This window comes from Amia ocellicauda, chromosome 11 (assembly GCF_036373705.1).
Source record: "Amia ocellicauda isolate fAmiCal2 chromosome 11, fAmiCal2.hap1, whole genome shotgun sequence".
Lineage (NCBI taxonomy): Eukaryota > Metazoa > Chordata > Actinopteri > Amiiformes > Amiidae > Amia > Amia ocellicauda.
In genome coordinates, this window is record NC_089860.1 from 4135011 (window position 1) to 4149974 (window position 14964).

General features: G+C 34.3%; 1 protein-coding gene across 1 annotated transcript in view; it reads right to left on the reverse strand.

Annotated features, from left to right (window-relative positions):
• Positions 1-2738: 2738 nt before the first annotated feature.
• dnajc18 (DnaJ (Hsp40) homolog, subfamily C, member 18) overlaps positions 2739-14964 on the reverse strand; it is a 29061-nt gene continuing 16835 nt past the window's right edge. The window contains exons 6-8 of the mRNA XM_066716416.1: positions 12917-13026; positions 8624-8796; positions 2739-4166 (exon numbers count right to left, since the gene is read on the reverse strand). Coding sequence (XP_066572513.1) covers positions 4042-4166; positions 8624-8796; positions 12917-13026 — 408 coding nt within the window. The 3' untranslated portion in view covers positions 2739-4041. The remainder of the gene's footprint in view (positions 4167-8623; positions 8797-12916; positions 13027-14964) is intronic.

Below are 14964 nucleotides of genomic sequence, written 5' to 3' on the forward strand. Positions count from 1 at the left end.
AGACAGAATGTGGTGGTCATAGTTTTACCCGCACTCAATAGCGAAGACCAGGGTTTTTTTTAACCTGGGGCCAAAGATGCTGCAGTGGACCCTTGGAGGGTTCATTACAAATAAAGTAGTTCCTGAATAACAACTTAAAATCACAATTCTATGTCTTATTATAATTGGGAGATAATATTAAAGGTTCCAAAATGTTTAAAAATTGTATTTACTTTTTAACTCCTGTGATGATCACTCCTGAAATTACCAGCCATCAGAACTAAGTCCCAAAACCAGTTGCAGCAAATGATCTGTGTTGCCCTATCTTTAGCTGCCCTTCGGTTTCATGTTCTCACTGCTTCAGAGCAGCAGCAGCCATTCCATTTATCTCTGCACCATCTTTGTATGCAAATGTGTTGCTGCACTGAATTTCATCTACTTCCTGTTGAGCCAGAACAAAGTTTGTTTACTTATTTTTTCTAATTTTAACTGAAATCTTTTGAGATTATTGTATTAAGTTATTACTTAATACAATAATCTGAAAAGGTTCCAGTTAAAATATTGTGTAACCTATTTTTGGAATTGACCACCAAGTTTACACCTGGTCTTGCATGAATAAATATGTATCTTTGTGGACAGTATCTCAGTTTTAAAGTCTATTTAAAAAGACTAGCAAATACTGGCGATTTAATTTATGCTAAACTTGTGAACATCTGTTGACCCTCATTTATTTATTTTTTCTCCAAATATCATTCCCTAGGATTCCCCCCAAAATAAATTGTCAAGAAAATGACTTGTGAGAATCGTAGGATTATGTTATATATTTATTATTATTATTATTATTATTATTATTAATAATAATAATAATAATAATAATAATAATAATAATAATAATAATAATAATAATATTATTATTATTAAACTGCACAGAGTTAAGGAGCCAATATCTTAAGTGACTAAAAGAGGTATTTTCTTCAAGTGGTTATTCAGCTTATAAATGAAGACTATAACCAAGATGAAAGAGACAGGAAATGCTGAAGTTATAGAACTTCTAGAATGCATAAAAAAAGAACAGAGCAAACAATCTGAAGAGTATTACAGTTAAAAAAAGTACTTAAGATATCAACATTTCTGAAGATGGTATTCTATGTTGCATGTTTCTCTATTAAACAACAGAACAGAAGGAAATTGTTTAGATGCAGTACATTATAAATACTATATGATGCTTAATATGGGATGAGCATGCAATGTTGGGAAAAGGAAAGAAAATTAAAATCTGCACTTGTTAATATATACATTTTTAATGCAACCAGTTCTGGACATCTATTATATTATGGTTATACCTGTTCACTTAAACAGTTTAAAGCATTCTAAAATATAATTTAAGTTTTTCTGCAAATGAGAACAACTACAGCTAAAGCACCTTGCATACAACTAAAAGGGAAAGAGAAACAACATGTATGACTTTGGCAGTCCTTGATCAGAGCAGTGGTTCCCAAACACCAGTCTGCAAACAGTTTCTGGCCTATCTGCAGCATATTTTGTCCTGTACCCTATCACATTCTTCTAAAAAATTGATTTTATTTATTTTTCATAACTACAGAACAAATAAACATTTATGTTTTTTGGCAATTGCACTGTTTCCCTTTATACAAGCGCATGTGCAATAACATTATGTTGTGGTTAATTTTGTGGGGTCACAATATTTTATTTAAAAAATCCCTGGTCGCAATGTGAGGAATTTGGGAAACACTGGTTCAGAGCACTGGAATTACTTTCAGACATTCAGAGATTTAAATATCCTTCAATTACACTGATATAAAACACACATTTAAAATATTTTCCTTCTTTCTTTAAACCAGACTGCAGGATGCAAGACAACTTTTAGGATTATTATTATTATTTTTTTTAAGAGATTCATCAAGTTCCATCATTACCCTCCTCTCGCAAAAAATATATACCTGGATTAATTAACAACAGAGGAAATTCTAAATGAAAATAGGATAAATATACATGTGTTTATGTAATTATTGTCTGTTAATCTGCAATCAGATATAAAAGTTTCAATATTGTTGTTTGTTTCTAAATCTGTATTTTACTCAATATACTCAGAGTCAGGTTCCACATTTGAAGTGGAAAAAAATATTGCCCTTGTTTCTCATTTGGTCTTATCTTCAAACACTCAGTTGTACAATCTGTTCTGTATTTTCAGATTTACATTCAGCACCCACATTTTCCAGTTACTGCCCTTTAAAAACAAAGAAGCCATCAGATGCATTTCAAAATGCAAAATGCAATTTTATATGTTTAAATATAGTACTGCGTAGTACCCATATTTCTGGTGCAATTATGTCAGTCTTAAAGGATAACTATTGCTATACAATAAAACCAATAAAAAGTTTGGTTTATCATGTCTCATTTTTATTTTATTTTTTAAATTCCATCATAACTCACCAAAACCATGGCAGCAGTCTAAAGCTTACTTGCATTCTGTTTCGGGTCTTAGGGTGTGACTTCTATCCAGAAACAGAGAGTAGGTAATACAGGACTGGTATTTCCCAGAGCAATAAGGATAATCATTACTTTCAGTACTGTGTTAGTGTTAACATTTTACCCATTGATGAAGATATGATTATTATAATTTTTTAGCTGTGAAATAGTGAGGTCTCACTCTCTCTCTTCAAACTGTACAATTTCCAAAATTCAGCACGGTGTAATACATTTAAATAAATCTAGTAATAAGGTCTCAAAATGGAATCTAACTTTAAAATGTTTTATTACATAAATTGTTTAACATAATCCAAGACTGACATGAATGCTGTGGATTTTTTTTTTTTTTTAATATATATATATATATATATATATATATATATATATATTGTTATTCAGTCCATTTCCCAAAAATGTATGAATCCAACTATTCCTTGCCCCATCCTGGTCATTCTACATATTGTTTGTCCCTTTGTCCTTCAAAAGTGGAGCAAAGGTGAAAATAGTAGAGCAAACATATATTAGACTTGTTGAGAGTCCAACTGTTTAGATACATGTTCTTTTATGTATTTTACCTGAGCAGACAAATATAAGATGATTGTATTTCAGTTCTTCAATCATACTATTAGTATTAGTATCAGTATTAGATACCTTGATATTCTATGCATATACTATACTAAACTGTATTACACTTTTTTCAAATTCCAGTATAAACCTGAAAGCATATACATAATTTACCAACATCCTAAAGAAAGACAACAAGATTGATTTGCCATTTAGAGAATACCAAGTAGCTCTACTCTTAACAAGTGTACAGCAAAGTTCAACTGCTTTCCTAAATTGCAAGAAAGTTTTATGATCCAGTTCAAGAGCTGCACATGACACTTTATCATAATGCAATGGAAGTGCTATTGACATTGACATTGATAATAACAATAAGACAAAAATATTCAGTATAATTGAAAAATTGTTGTAGTAAACTGCCTGCAGTATCCGGGCATTTTCAGCTTACTGATTACAGGTAATTTTTTATACCACATTGTCTTCAGAATCCAGACACAACAAACAAGATCACTAGCAGCTAACAGGCCATACATAGCTAAACTCTTACCCTTTCTTTTCTTAAAAACACTGAAATGTAATTGTTTCCTCTGCTGGGCAATTTTTTTTAAATGAAACTGAGAACTTATAACTAGATGTAAATAAAAGAAAAATAAATAAACCATCACATACAGTAATTATATTCCTTAATATAAGGAAATTAAAAAGGCCTTTTCCACAAAATAAAAATACCTTTTTCGGTAAAATTGCTTCCTTCCACACAATCCAAACATAATACTGAAACAAAGGTCTGTCACTCTCAGAATGCTGAAAGCTCCGTCTATTATCTACATAATTCTTGAAATCAAAATAACAAGTGCAGCAATTTTAACACTGAAGTTGTCTGTGCAATCTAACATATGTACAAACCAAAACACTAGATCAATATAGAAGAACAACAAACACTGCACAGATAAGCTCTTTTCAGATCACAGTCAGAGGAAGCCACACACAACAGGCCCACCTCCTTCATCACTCTCCTCTCTGCTGCCCCACCAGTCTGTACAGTTTGTCACAGTTTTCAAGCTTCATGGATTCTGCTTTCTGCTTCAGTCGTTCATCCCTGTATAACTGCCCTAAATTGGCCAAATCCGATTCTGAAAGAGGAAAAAAGTACAAAGGTATTGATTACATCATTTTTACACACAAAAACACACCACCATACATATAAATGTTTTCACAAAGTACAACATTTCTATACACTACATGTCAGAAATCAACAAGGGAAGCTGATTTGTCAGATAAAGTACATTCGCTAAAACTCTTTACAGCATCTCTTCAATACTTTGGACTGGCAAGAAAAATGGATAAAACTTCTGGTAAGAAGACCCTGCAGCTTCAAATTCAAGAACTCTTGGGTGCAAGCAAAAAAACTGTTCATGTTTAACATCTTTGTTAAATCTAAGAAAATGTACGTGGATCAATGGATATAGATTAAGTAGTCAAAAGTTGTCTACCTTGGCAGATGGAGATATTATGGAAGAAATCAAAAGAAGAATTAACACATTTAGAAGAAACCACAAAATTCCCCATTTCCGAGTTGAAAGATGTTACATACACTTATTTTGGAACGTATAATTCTCACTGGAAATTGACACAATGTAAATCCGATCATTTTCAAATCAGACTTTCTAATGAAAGCTTAGTTTGAGTTATATGCCCAGGATAATTGCCTTTTTAATTTATTCAAGTTGATTGAATACACTTGCGTAACTGGTGAAGAGAGTTATTATTTGATTGGGAACCCATTTGTTTCCCGAAATGACTTGAAATGTGTCAATAGGTAATGAATTAACCTAACTACAGTAACAGATTTTCTACTATCCCTCCAAGTTACACAATTGTGGTTTTCCAGAACTTAAAAATAATGTTGATTACAATTTTCCATTTTGGAAATGCAATATTAAAATATACAGAGAACTACATAAACAGTTACAAGTGTTCGTTTAAGCATGAAACGTGGGAAAACATTTCCATACACTGTCCTTGGTTTAATATTTAATATTTGTCTGTTGTTTTTTGAAGAACAATATAAAACAGTTGTTCTAATAAATAAAGGCTGTTACATGAACAATAAAAAATGTCCTCATTGCTTTAACTTCACTTTTCATTTTTAAATCTCTCTTTTAACAATGCTGTATTATTTGGAAGTCACTGCTTTGTCTGCAAGTAGTTAAATCAGTTTCAGTTGTCAGCCATAAACTAAACTGAAAGATTAAAGTTTTGATCAACTAAAAGAAAACCAGTTTCAAATGATCGACACTACCTTGGTTTTTTGATCAAATGTTCCTAACGAAAGGGAAATTATACATCTGAATTTGCGCTAGACCAAGTTTGTAATTTATGTTTCACAGGTAATTTGGTCTAGCCCCTTGTTTCATTTAAAACTTATAACTTCAAACAGAAATAGAATTGTAACTTTTTGTACACTACCGGTCTGGTAGTCAAGAGAATAAGCTTTCAAACGACGTGCGCATTGTAGGAGGAATTGTAGGAGCTGTGCGTAACACTGCCAAATGTAGTAACACACTAATACAGTTAGGTCCACAGCTATTTGGACAAGGACACAATTTTCATCATTGTGGTATGCCACCACAATGGATGTGAAAGGAAACAAGATGTGCAAAGTGTAGACTTGCATCTTTAATTTGAGGGTAGTTGTGAAAGGTGTAGGAATTACACCCATTTGTATATGTGGTCCCCCCAAATTTAGGGGCTCAAATAGGGCTGTGTGATATATATCGTATGACGATTGAAAAATGTCTATCATCTCATATTACGCTTTATCGTTTATATCGTAGTGTCGCAAATCCCACTCTTTAAGGCAATATTTTTCATCATTGGGACGCTTTGCATTCTTCCCAGTTCTTCCACACGTGCCGGATGCGGCAAGAAATTTGCATCAGAAAATGTGCACAGACAGACATGGAGGAGAGTGAACTGACACACAATAACCAACACAACCAAGAGATTCTTTAATGCGCAAGCGCACGTTTCGGTCTCGTCACCGGGCTAAACTCGATGTGCAGGCACCCCCCACCCCCGCGAATTTAGACTGATATCATTTGTATAAAATTAATAATAACGTTTGTTTGCAGTATTCAGATATTATCTTTGTTAACTCCCTTTGAATAACCTGTGCTGCTGAGATTGTATCTGCTGAGCCACTTATTTTAGTATCATCTGCAAATTTAACAAGTTTGCTAACTATCCCTGAGTCCAGATCAACGTGGTTGCAAATCCTTTACAGACAATAACTCCCTGAAGTCTGGAACCCATAGACATCAACAGCTGCTGGGTTTCTTCCATGGTGATACTCTGCCAGGCCTGTACTGCAGCGGTCTTTAGTTCCTGCTTGTGCTTGTTTTTTTTTCATTGTGGTTTGAATTAAATTACAGCGACATCAATTGAACTAGCTTCTTCTTTGCCCATATATTCCAGATTGCTTCCAATAATAAAAAAGAAACAAACAAAACACACAAGGACAAACACTACAATAGTTCTCCTATAAACCATGATTTTTTTTTCTTGATTTAATGTTCATTGTAGGTATTGACCTTGAAAATAATCAGAATTACAACATGACTCATATTTGGTCATTGCTTTATGTTAGTGATGTACCATTTCAGAGTAAAATATATGTTAAAATATGATACTGGGGGTAAACAGGCATCCAGTCTACATTTATGTATGGTAAGTGCATCGGAAGATGATTTGAGATAATGCTCTGTTGATATATATTACAAGCAAAAAGTGTATTGTGGTTTGAGTTGTATACAAGCGAAAACCAAAACAGTTATGTCACAGTTTTGGAATCCAGTATCATATTTTAACATATATATTAGGAGTGAGTTAATGCATGCTGCAGTTAAAAAGTGGACAGATCAGAACTAACTGCTCAATTATTTAATTATTACTACTCAATTTCTTAGCAGACACCCTTATCCAAGGTGACGTACAGTTGTTACAAGATATCACATTATTTTTTTACATTTACCCATTTATACAGCTGGGCATTTACTGGAGCAATCTAGGTAAAGTACCTTGCTCAGGGGTACAACAGGTTGTACATGGTTAATGGTATGGTTAATCTAGGAAGCTGGTAACTATAAGGCAGAGAAATATGTGAAGCGAGCAGCATATTGTGTTGGTTAATTAATAAGTGGTGATTATTAACTCTTCTCCCTCTCCAGATCTCTGATCCCTCAGAGTACAGTAAGACTGTATGAGGTACCCTACCATGGGGGGCTAACAGTGCACCCACACCCCAAGGTCTGACAAGACATCGCTACACAAGGGCTGTTAATAATAATATTATTATTATTATTATTATTATTATTATTAATAATATTTTTTATTTCTTGGCAGACGCCTTTATCCAGGGTGACTTACAACATAACATGATGTTGATGTTCCAATCCCACCACCCCCAAGGGCCAGCGATGAGCCCCCACCTGAGGGAAGACCACAGCCAGCAGCATTGACTAAGAACTTTCTGATCTACTGCTAACCATTAGTTAACCATTAAGCTGTGGACCACTAGAGATTTATTTTCTCCTATAACAATCTGCCTCCATAGGAGTTTTTGTTTTTCCGTCTTCCACGCCTAAAAAGTTTATTTCATGTTGGTTTACATTAATTTATTTAAATTGTTAAAAGGTTTATTTAATTTTATGCATTACTTGTTTTGTATGTTTATCACTCTGTAAAGCGCTCTGTGGCTACCCTGCGAAGGACGCTATACAAATAAAAATTGATTGAAGTTAGGGTTGGAGTAACACTATTGATATCAAGATTAACCTTCCTCTTATACAGGATATTGTCACTTTTGTAATCGCTAAAGTAAATGTTATCCCTTGCATTACACAATATATCTAACTGCCAATTAATTGTATCCATCATTTAAGTATCTTTTTTTAATAGAACAAAGTAATTTTTACCTTTTGTACCTTCTGATCTATTCTAAAGAATTGAGTCCTACTGGTCAAATGTCTAACAATAGTTATTTAACTGTAAAAAACTCTTATTATCTAAATCACATTACATATGCAAGTGTGTTTATGGTAAGCTAGCAGTTCCCACATTACTACTAGCATTAGCTGAAGGCCCAAATGGAATCACAAAACATTTTCCTTCTGGATTAGGGATAGAAATACCTACCTAAAATGACCTAGCCAATGCTTGAATAAGAAACTGGATGTGAAGCCATTTTTAAATTATTTAGGCAGAGTTCTGTTATAGCCTGGTGCCAGGCTATTAGGTTTACAGAATTAGAGGACATTTATAAATAATGATAATATCCAATTTTTCAAAACTCCGTTACTTTAACAAGATGGAGAAATAGCTAAAAACAGCAATGAGGATATAAGATGTCTGAAGCACACACATTTTTCAGGTCTAATGCCTTTAGTATAACATGGCAGATGTTTGAACAGAAGAGCAGTGATTCATTTGTAAAGATAGAGGTGACATAGGATCAAGCATGCAAAGAAAGGAAGCAATTTCCCAAAGGCAGTTTCTTTTCACATAACTTTCTGAATGCCTTTAAACATACTTTGTTGCTTTTCCTTCCAGCAGCTGGTTTGAAGCAAATCGATGTAATCACTTTCTATGGCCTTCTCTAGCTCTTGCAGGGCAGCACCTTTGTATTCCTTCTGAAAACCTTTGTCAACATAATAGGGAACTCCTAATTGTTCAGTTTCCCTTGACACAACCAGACCCAAGGACCTATGGATAAAATGACAGGAATATATTAAATGACCAATTAAAGAAATGCAGCACTCAAGTACATTTTTAGGTACACACACGCACTTACATACACAGTACAGTATTTGGACAGGGACACAATTTTAGTTTTTTTGTCTCTGTACTCCAGCACATTGGATTTAAAACGAAACATTGACTATGAGGTTAAAGAGAAGACTGTCCGTTTTAATTTGAAGGTATTTACATCCATAAACCATGAACGGTATAGGAATTACAGCCATTTTTATACATAGTCCCCCCATTTTAGGGGATCAAAAGTAATTGGACAATTGGTTGCACAGCTGTTTCTTGGCCAGGTGTGTGTCATTGCATTGTTAGTTCATGCACAAGAGAGCCAACAAATGTCTAATGAAAAACTAACGATGCAACACATGGTTTCATTTAAAATTCAAAGTGATAAAGTACAGAGCGAAAAAAAAGTCTCACTGTCCAAATACTTATGGACTGCACCCTGGATATATACACATACACAAACAATATATATTTGTAGGGTGGTGCACAATTATATCGAATTTTAAAAAGTTCAGATTTGCCGTGGTCCTATCTAAATTGTTTACTTCTGTCATACTGATAAATACTACCAAATCTGTATTTGCCATGATAATTTTAACATTTTAATGTTTTATCTATTGGGGAACATGCGATTTTCCTGTATGATCGGTGAGTGTATTCCTTTCTTTAAATCGAAAGAAAAAGTAAGGTGAAGAATGGTGAGCATATTAATTTCACTAGCACTAATACCAGCACATAATTGTAACTAACTTTAAATGGAACCATTTAGTCTACTAGATTTTTTTTTGTATATACACCTTGCATTAAATCCTAATTTAAGAAATGTTTCAAATATGCTATTGATAGCATATGCTATGATATTAAAATTAGTGCGTAGATTTGGTTTCATATGAGAAATATCTAATGTATTTTGTATGTGTAAAATAAAGAATAAACTGAATATAGTATATGATAATGCTTTTCATATTAACAAAGTATATACTAGTGCTGTAGTATTCAAGAGTGAATTTTTAAGGTCTCAGACTCAGCATCTCGTGATATGGTCTTGGTCTCAGTCTTGGTACTCTGAAAACCAGAAATCAGGTCCGAGATAAGTAATACAACCCCACGGTCAAATTACTCTCCAAGAATCAACCATAGATATTAAACCACTACAAAGGTTATGTAATTTTGGTATGTAAAGTGAAACCTCTGAGATCACATCACACAACAGTGTCCGCCCACTTTTTCAGCGGGCTCAGAACATCTGGAAGGTAATGGCCGAAATGGGAGATAAGCTCATATGCTGTAATATGCTATCAGCTACATGGCATAGATCCTCGTCTATTTAATAGACCTAAGCAGTCAAAATTATATATTATAATATACTATGCCAAATTAATATTATATGTATCATAAAAAAGAACAACCCTGGAACTTTTATAAGATACACAGAGAGGTCTACAATCATGCTTTCCATTGCATATACAAATTTATTTTTAAATCTGTTATCCAATGAAAAACCTATTGAAACTAGAAATTGCTGGTTTCCAAGCTACATCAGCAGATTACAGAATTTAGCATACATCTGTAGTTTTTAAACTTCAATTTTGTGTATTTTAATGTCAGTGATTTTATTATACGTGTTATTTTAAGTGTGCAATTATATTTCAATTCATTTTATCAGTGTGTGTAGTTTGCATTCATTCAAGATGTTGAATTCCATTTCAAACATTGACCACAAGATGGTGATTGAGGTCTATATAACCCAAACCCAATCTTCAAGGGCCTCTATCCGACAGATTTTTTAGGTAACCTTCAATTTCTTAACACCTGGAACCATTTCAATGTGATCAATTACACAGGTGACTTCTGAAATTAAGTCATGTAGAAATTTGGTATAAAGAAAATGAACTAGCCTTTTCAGCACTCAATGACCAGAATTTTCTAAATTGCTTAATTGATCAAGAACTTCCATGTGGTCCTAGTCTGTTGAAATGTGCGATATAGGATGACTGACAAAACTTACTGGATAGTGGCTCTCCAGGACCGTGTTTGGGCACCACTAATATAATTAATTTAATTGTGGCTCAATATGAAAAGCTGTCATTTTGATGTGTAGAGCAGCCATGTTTTATATCACATCAACTTGGCTAAAATACATTTGACGGATCTCTGTACTAGTGTAAGTGTAATTGAGAAGTAGTTGCCAGAAGTTTCATCAAATGAAATTTAGTGTGTATTCTGTGGTTTAAGAGCATAAATTGACTGTTTGAAGTAATATAGTTAACTACAGCTATCTTTATTTATATATGCATATTGGTCACTGCAAATGTCATTTAGCTATTAATGCAATTCTTCCGATATTCGGGTCGTTATTTATTTGTATGCGTTTATGATTAATATGACCACCTTGCGTAGATGCCTTGTGTAAAATTGTGTATATACTACAGCCCGACCGATGCAGGTTTTTTGGGTCTGATACCAAAAGTTGGGAAGCTAAATTTCCCAATTACCAAGTATCTGCCAATATTTACTTTTTTTTGGTTAGCATGCAAAACAGAAATTTTCTACTTTGGATCCCTCAAATCTCTCCCTGTCAGAGAGAAATCGTGTCAAATATGCACTGAAGGCAGGATTTTTACATTTTACATATAAACTTAACATTCATTTGCATCATAAATAACAACCACAAATCAAACATTGTAAAAATAATTTAAGTTAGGTTCTCTCAGGTTCACAAATCCTGCTCAGTGCTCAACACTGCCGATCACACAGGGGCAGGTTATATTTCAGGTAGCACAGCACAGCTGCATTCATATGTTAAATGTATTGCAATATGAAACAGCCAAAACATGATGTAGAATTTGAAATAGTTTTATAAATATCATGTATAGTTTAAGTTTTATCCAACATTGTCTTTAGATGTTTTACTGCGATCTGAGCTTGCTTATCATTTGCTTATCACTTGCTTATTGTCAATTTGTAAAAGCAATTTAACTTTTCAGTAAAAATGCACCTCTATGGCATAGTATATGGTAGTCTTCATAAACAATCAAAACTATGGATACTCAAATGCAGCACAGATTCCAAAAATACTTTCTATTGGTTATGAGGGTTTTAGTAAAACATGTTTATTGGTTTATAAGCCCTGTGTTTCTCAGTGGGTGTGTGTTTGTTTCACCACGGCGCTCAGTAAGTGTGCTCGCCATGCCGCGCATGAGAATCACTAGAGTCGGAAGATTCCAGTGGAAACTAAAGCACCATAACTATGTTAAAAAAAATTATGGCAAATAATTATAATAACGACTGTAAAACCAAATAAACTTGTATTAATTTTTTGTCTGAAGTCTGACGCAGGATTTTATGGTACTTTGAAAATAAATATTTAGCCATTGGCACGATCGCTGGAATATGTACTGACAGACATTTCTGTAAAAGGCCAGTATCGGACGATAAATAATCTGTGCTCCGATATATCTGTCGGGCCCTAGTATATAGGCTATGTATTTTTCATTATAATTAGCAGGTTATGAAGCAATGCTTTTAAATATCCAGATATTCCACACTAACTATACCCATAACCTATTGAATAACAAAATTAGCCAACATCAACAATAAAATGTTTCTTCCATCTTGACACCAGAATTAACTTTTACAGTTGGTTCTCTTGACACCTTGTACCCCATTTTCTTGTTAGTATATACTCTGAATACACTCCTCTCGGCTATCTTATGACGAGGTTCCTTCTGGTAAGTACTAGAATGCATACTGACACAAATGTGGATACGTTGGCCGTATGGCCAGGAGTGGAAACAAATTTTTCCCTCCGTATTACTTGGATAATAGAATTTTCATCCATACCTGATTGGAATTCACCTTACTACCAACCTACAAGCATTAAAAGAAGTGCACCAATATATTAACGGAAGCCCTGAAGTTTGTTGTCTCATGGTTTTTCTTTGGAACTGGTAACTGCTATTTTATTGCTAGGGCTGCTGGTATTACCCCTGAGCTCAGAGTGTAGTTTAGTGAGTCAAACAATAGTGGAAAAAAGGTAGGGAAACACTAAGAAAGACCAAAGACTTACGGTTTGTAGAATAAGCTGTATGGGGGATTCGAGGCCATTAGCTGGGTTACCACAGAAATAAGGATCAGCACTAGCACAGGTAAGAGCTGAAGAAATGCCGTGAATGTATTCTAGAATGAATAAGAGCACAGCAGTATAAAGTCTTATTTTCATTATACAAATACTATAGACAGATTAATGAATAAACCGATTAATTAGTGCTGAAAATGTTGTATTTCGTATTCATTCCAAGTTTAAATTAGGTGGAGAAAAAGGTCAAATTTTACGGTTATCTCAAAATGTTAAATGGCCTTAATTATCTTTCAGAAAGTTTACAAAAAAAGGGGGAAAAAAAGGGGCAAACCTTCACCAGAGACCAATGCTTTTCATTTTCCAGAAAAAGCAAGCATGACTCTGCATAAAATGCTTAGATTACAGTACACATACTATACATTAAGGTAAACAATACCCATTTTCTATGCAGAACATAAGAACATAAGAAAGTTTACAAACGAGAGGAGGCCATTTGACCCATCGTGCTCGTTTGGTGTCCATTAATATCTAAGTGATCCAAGGATCCTATCCAGTCTACTTTTAAATGTTCCCAAACTTTCAGCTTCTACCACATCGCTGGGTAGTTTATTCCAGGTTGTGACTACTCTATGTGTAAAGAAGTGTCTCCTGTTTTCTGTTTTGAATGCCTTGAAGCCCAATTTCCATTTGTGTCCCCGGGTGCGTGTGTCCCTGCTGATCTGGAAAAGCTCCTCTGGTTTGATGTGGTCGATGCCTTTCATGATTTTGAAGACTTGGATCAAGTCCCCACGTAGTCTCCTCTGTTCCAGGGTGAAAAGGTTCAGTTCCCTCAGTCTCTCCAAGTAGGACTTTCCCTTCAGACCTGGAATAAGTCTGGTTGCTCTCCTTTGAACTGCCTCTAAAGCAGCAATATCCTTCTTGAAGTGTGGTGCCCAGAACTGCACACAGTATTCCAGATGAGGTCTAACTAGCGCATTGTAGAGTCTTAACATTACTTCCCTTGTTCTAAATTCTACACTTTTGACAATATACCCTAGTTTGATCTTTAAATCACTGCACCTTATATTTAATATTGTTCTTTTTATGCACAATCAATACTTTTTTTTTTTTTTTTTTTTTTTTTTTTAATTCAATGGCATGGTATAAACTGGTATAAACTGTGTCCCAAACCGCTCCTTCAATCCCTACTTTCCTCAGTAAGTGGACATGCTACATTTTACCAACATCACAGTAAGTGACATGCTACATTTTACCAACATCACAGTGTGCACACTTGAGTAATGGAAGGAACAAAAAAAAGCTTTCAATGGGATACCAACACCTCAACACCCACTTCCAGACCAATTTTGCGGCATAGGTTTTGCCTGCGAAGAGGGCAGTGTCTGTAGCACATAGCTGGATAAGCTTCAGCGTGTATTCCTCTGTCAGTGCTTTTGGAGAAAGCATAACTTTGAAAATATTACTCACTAGATAGCTTCTTAATTCATTGAAAGCACATTTTTGAATTTGTAATCTCATAAACTGTACATAAGTATTTAAATGCTTTTTTGGTACACTTTGTGGTACACTAACCATGTATTGAAATTAGAGCCCTATCAATACAGGATTTTTGGGTCCGATACTGATAATTGGGGAGCAATACTTCCCGATTACCAATATATCTGCCGATATTGACTTTCTTCTTAGCATGCAAAACAGAAATGTTCTAGCATGGAACCCTCAAATTTGGCTCTCAGAGACAAATTGTGACAAATATGCACTGAAGCCAGGATTTGTACATTTCAATAATGAAGTAATAATAAAGTTAACATCAATTTTCACCATGACAACCACAAATCAAACTTTGCAAAAATAAATTGAATTAGAATAAAGGAGAATAAAATAAAAATGTTCTATACATTAGAACAAAGAATAAGATCTAGTGCTGTCCTAGCTAAAAGTGTTTTACATGCATCAGGTACTAGGTTCACAAGTCCTCCTCAGTGCTGAACACTGCCGATTCAACAGTGGCAGGTTACAGGGCCAGTGGCACGGGG